Source organism: Trichoplusia ni, chromosome 7 (assembly GCF_003590095.1).
Source record: "Trichoplusia ni isolate ovarian cell line Hi5 chromosome 7, tn1, whole genome shotgun sequence".
Lineage (NCBI taxonomy): Eukaryota > Metazoa > Arthropoda > Insecta > Lepidoptera > Noctuidae > Trichoplusia > Trichoplusia ni.
This window is the reverse complement of record NC_039484.1, coordinates 11,750,144-11,755,508: the sequence shown is the minus strand read 5'-3', so window position 1 is coordinate 11,755,508 and position 5,365 is coordinate 11,750,144. Positions and strand designations below refer to the sequence as shown.

Sequence of the window (5,365 nt, the reverse complement as noted above, 5' to 3'; positions counted from 1 at the left end):
ACTTTAAAATAGTAAAACTACTGAGCTTCTTACAGGTCTTGATTTCAACCATGGGGGTGACAGTACAGTACTTTGAGGACAAGAAAACAAAATGTATGGAAAGTGGTGCCATCTATGCCACAGGGCAAGTCAACTAAGGCATAATATTCCCTTAAATATTACTAGATGCCGCTACAGTAACTGCTTTCTTCAAAATGTTATTCTTTTAATAATTTAATAAATATTATTAAATAAAAAGTAAACTAAAAAAAATTAAAAAAAAACTGAATCGCCTTTTCGGTCTTCAATTAATCTTATACGCAATTTTTATTTTGCTAATGACATGACAGCACTGATATGTTTTGAAAACTTTTCACTCAACGTTCGTTTCTTGTGCCGTGAGTTTACCAAGTTTTATTTTCGACTTATTTGCCTATTATTGACCATCGCGTGTTTTCTGGACCTCGAAACTGCTTCCTACGTATTTACTTGGCTTCTCGTGAACGGATACCGACGAATATATTTATTTCTCTTGACCCTGGCATCGTTTAATGGACTACGACGTGTGTTTACATTACTTGATTTAAAAATTTGGCTGCGTTTTTTACGGATTACGATGGCGAGATTACCGAAATACTCTCGCACTCATTGCTATTTTGGATGTGAAGAAGGAGGTAAGATGATTATTGATGATAGAATAAGTGATCTTATTGTAGGAACGATCCGATCGAAGTTTGTACTATTATATATCACTATATTTTTAAAACATAAATTTCACAACCTGCAATTAACTCATTCTTTCTAATTTCAGGTACATTACATCATTTTCCTAAGCCAGACTGTTATAATGAAAGGTTTGAGATCTGGAAACAAGTTTTAGACGATGATATTATAATGAAAGGAGATACATACATCTACAACCAAATAAGACTATAAACATTTTGAGAAATACTACATAGGTAAAGGAACGGTATTAACGAGAAATGCAGTGCCAACCTTTTACACCAGCCTTATCCCATCAGGTAAATAAATATATTTGCATATTATAACATCCAATTTACATGTAAACAAATATGCAATTAACATTTTGGCAGATGTCTATTAAATGTATGAAATAACTGTGAAATCTGCCCCTAAGATGAACCACAGACCAACAAGTGCTGTTTCAATTTTATTTTCTGTCACCTAATCATCGCAAATGAAGTGCATTAACTGTCCTGTTGGTCTAGTGGCTAGTGTCTTTTAGTGCTATGCCAGAGGTTTTTGGTTTGATTCCCAATCAGGAGAAATATTTGTGTGATGAGCATCATCATTTTGTTCTGTGTCTGGGTATAAATTATTTCTATATTTAGAAAGTATGTTTATCAGCTGTCTAGTATCCATAACACAAGTTCTGCTTAGCTTGGGACGAGACAACATTGTTTGATAGTTGTGAAATGTTATAATTATGTTAAAATACTTCTAAGTAGTCTTTTGTAGAATTGCACAATTATATTAATAGGTTTTAAAGTATGTGCTTAGTCTTTTCTAACAAGATTATTGCTACTTTCTAGATACCACCAGCTCATCTGCAGTTGCAGAAGTATCAGTTGAACCAGTCGCTTCAGTTTCAATGTTGGAAGATAAGGAAAAGGACAGGGAGCAAACATTTGTAGAAGGTATGTTGCAACTCATAATGAAAATCAGTTAAATGTTTTGATTATAAGTATTTTTTATCCATATAAATCATACATATATACTTTTTCTTGTGAATACATATATATACATATATATATATTTTGAAATTGATTATATATATATTTTGCATAGGAACATAAATAACCACAAACATTAATGATGTATAATTATATATATTTTTTTGTTTCAGAATGCAACATATTACTAGCTGAGTGTGAAGAAACTGTAGATTTATTGCTGATTTTTGATAAATTATTTGATTCATTTAATGGCCACTCACACCGTGATACAGCAAAAATACTCAAGGGATGTCTTAAAAACAAATCACCACATTTCCCGTTCCGGGCAGAAATTAAACCTGTTTTTAAATCAAGAGGAATTTGAAAAAATTGTAAAAAGTCAAGATGGGTCTCAAACAGTTAAATATGATGATTTATAAAATCTGATGATTTAGATTCTGATTTTGCAGTTGATTCCTTAATTTCAACAATGAGTCAAATTATTTTTAGTAATTTGATTTTGCATTCGGAAGCGAAGAAATATGTACCCTGGATATATAATAAAAAAAACTAAATCTAATATATTTAAAAATTGTAATTGTATTGTTGATTTACTTCAACAAGAAATTGAACCTAATGCATTTAATTGATGCATGATTGATTATACAAAAAAATCACATGTGATTCATTTATTAAATTACTTAATGAAATATATTTTATGATTGAGACTTCGCCCGAAATAATAAACTTAAAAAAATAATAATTGTGTTTTTTATAAATTGCAGATGTGATTTTTCAATTATTCAATGCGATGAACATAAATTGATTTTAACTAATTATATAATTAATTTGTTCATCAACTTAATTGTAAATAGTTGGTGTACGGGTGTAAATAGAATTTTAACAGGAAAAATTGCTGATTTTGATAATAACGATACTTAAATTACAAGCATACAATTTCTATAAAATTCATAAAAAAAGGAAATAATGTGAATGATATTTAAAACCTTATTGTTAATTAAATGATTTGATTGATTTAAATCATGTGATTTTTGATGGGTGGCCATTTCCAACCATCTACTTTATTTACATCGATAAATAAAATAGAAGGTTCTCAATTATACCCTAAAAATTTAAAAATGGTTTCTATTAATGTGAATTAATTGGTGATTGTAATATACCATAAGTGTATTATGAATGTTAGCCAATGAAATTAAACCATATTACGATTTTATTAGAGAATAATTTTTCTACAGAAAATCATATTACTTAGTAAATTATAATAGTAAAAATGTGTCAAAGTAAAAGTGGTTTAATTTCAATACGTTGTAGACGTTAATTAATAAATTGTATAAATTATCCGTATTTATAAATAAAGAAAAATCTTTATATTTTTGTTGTATTCTTTTTTCTCTTTAGTACATTTTATACACGGCAAAAATGCTGTACTATGCGTAACTACCTATAGCAACCTATAGATATTATGTAGATGAGTGCATACATACATATAGCTATAGATCGCTTCACAGACGCTAGCGCCATCTAGTTTACAGGGCAAGTAGTGAAAAAAAGAACTGATCTGTCAGTGTCTCATCTATACCAGTATTATATGTATTATCTATGATTTCAACAAGTTAGTTTAATTTTAACGACATGACAACACTAAATGCTTTTTATACTGTCATTGTGGTGTGTTCAAAATCTAGAAAAATAAACTTCGTCTCTGAAATCGTACTATGCCAAGCCAATACTAACAATGTCATGCAAAAATTAATATTGATATCCTGAAACTTTCTTTTTGGAACACCTGTGTTGACAAAGAATTAAATACTAAATTAAGCTTGTTTTTATAAAAATACTTGAATCGTTCATGAATGTTTTGTTGGTAATACTTCTGAACGGATAGTAGACAAAACAACCTCAACTCAGTCGAGTCAGTGAAATTATAGTTTATCATTAAACATTAATAAAAATGGCTTCAGTCAAAGACGTCGCGACTCTATATCAAAATCTTAAAACTGAGTGGGCCAAGAAACCCCGTAAACTAGATAAATGTGGCGAGTTATTGAACAAAATAAAGGTAAGTTGCGATACCGAATGATGACTTGACACTAATCATTGTTCAAATCTTTACAAATGCATCATTTTTCACAGATTGCTCTGACTCAACTAACTTTCCTCCCAAGCAATCACACTGCTGCTAATCAGAAAGAATTGATATTGGCAAGAGATGTATTGGAAATTGGAGCACAATGGGCGGTTGCGGCTAAGGACGTCAAAGCCTTCGAACGATTCATGTCACAGCTGAAATGCTATTACTTTGACTACAAGTAAGTGTAGCAATTAAAATAAAAAGTATTGCTATCTTCTTTAGATGCGAAATGTCAACTGCCTATTTATATCAACGAAATTGTTCAGTTTCGATCTAAAAATGGGCACATCCATTGTTCAGTACATGTCTATGAACAAATGGAAACAGTAAATTCTTAACACAGACTAATAATACTCCTCTTATTTTCCAGAGACCATCTCCCAGAATCAGCCTTCATGTACCAGCTTCTTGGTCTGAACCTGCTCTTCCTCCTCTCTCAGAACAGAGTAGCTGAATTCCATACAGAGCTTGAACGACTCTCTGTTGATGTAATCAGGGCTGACCCGTACATCAGACATCCCTTGGCTTTGGAGCAGTATTTAATGGAAGGAAGCTATAATAAAATATTTTTAGCTAAGGTATAAAAACTCTTTTTCCTTTAACAATAGCAACAGGCATACATACAAATACAACTAAAAAATGTATTGAAATCCTGCCAAGCACATTTTAGTTGTCTATGCTTCCAGAATGAATCTTTGTAGTACTTCTTATTATCACTACTCTATTACTTGTCTATACTAACTACTGTATTGTCTACATTGAGAATTTTGTATGTCTCTCAGGACAATGTCCCTGCAGAAAGCTACACCTTGTTCATGGATACATTACTGGACACTGTGAGGGGAGAGATAGCAGCTTGTATTGAGAAGGCATACCTATGCATTTCCTGTGCCGAAGCTGCACGAAGACTGAACCTGCCATCTCAGCAAGCTGTGCATGAATATGGCAAGAAGGTAAAACTGGATTTAAAAATGATCTTCAGGAATCATAATGTTAACACTAAAAATTCTGAATTAACATAAGCAAGGATATGGAGGGAGGATAGGAGACTTTCTATTCCCATAGACCTTTTCTAGTTTTTTTTTTTCACAAAAATAAGCATGATTTGAAATAGATTTCTTTCTTTTTCTTATGAGTTGCATCTGAACTTAACTGATTACTGAATTCCACTATTTTAATATTGACTAATCAATTTAAATGTATTTTTTTATTCAGCGTAACTGGGTACTTGGCCCCGACAACTGCTACCACTTCAATGCGGCTGAAGAGACTTGCGCCGCTGCCGCTGGTGTCCTGCCGTCTCCAGAACTCGCGGGACAGATTATCGAATACGCCAGACATCTTGAGATGATTGTGTAGATTAGTTTAGATTTTCTTATATATTTGTCGCAATTAAATTTTTCGAGTAATTATTTGTTATGGTTTTTCCTTTTAAATCCTTTTATAATATTGACCATTTAATAAATGGTCAATAATTATAAATGGCATTTACAATTATATTCCAGTACCTCAAATAGGTGCTTAGATCGACCTATTATTTGCTTAGGGAAAAAGCAGC

The 5,365-nt window shown here is 31.5% G+C and overlaps 1 protein-coding gene across 1 annotated transcript; it reads left to right on the top strand.

Annotated features, from left to right (window-relative positions):
• Positions 1-3,550: 3,550 nt before the first annotated feature.
• On the top strand, positions 3,551-5,220 carry LOC113495567 (26S proteasome non-ATPase regulatory subunit 8). The gene is made up of 5 exons (XM_026874335.1): positions 3,551-3,735; positions 3,810-3,985; positions 4,178-4,385; positions 4,590-4,760; positions 5,023-5,220. The coding sequence occupies exons 1-5, from the start codon at positions 3,628-3,630 to the stop codon at positions 5,164-5,166; spliced, it is 807 nt and encodes a 268-aa protein (XP_026730136.1). The 5' UTR covers positions 3,551-3,627; the 3' UTR covers positions 5,167-5,220.
• Positions 5,221-5,365: the final 145 nt, after the last annotated feature.

Excerpts from the sequence above, each read along its gene's own strand:
- LOC113495567 (XM_026874335.1), top strand. The coding sequence starts at position 3,628 with ATGGCTTCAGTCAAAGACGTCGCGACTCTATATCAAAATCTTAAAACT. Across the intron at positions 3,736-3,809 it reads AGTTATTGAACAAAATAAAG|ATTGCTCTGACTCAACTAAC; the intron begins GTAAGTTGCGAT and ends CATTTTTCACAG. Across the intron at positions 4,761-5,022 it reads TGCATGAATATGGCAAGAAG|CGTAACTGGGTACTTGGCCC; the intron begins GTAAAACTGGAT and ends TTTTTTATTCAG.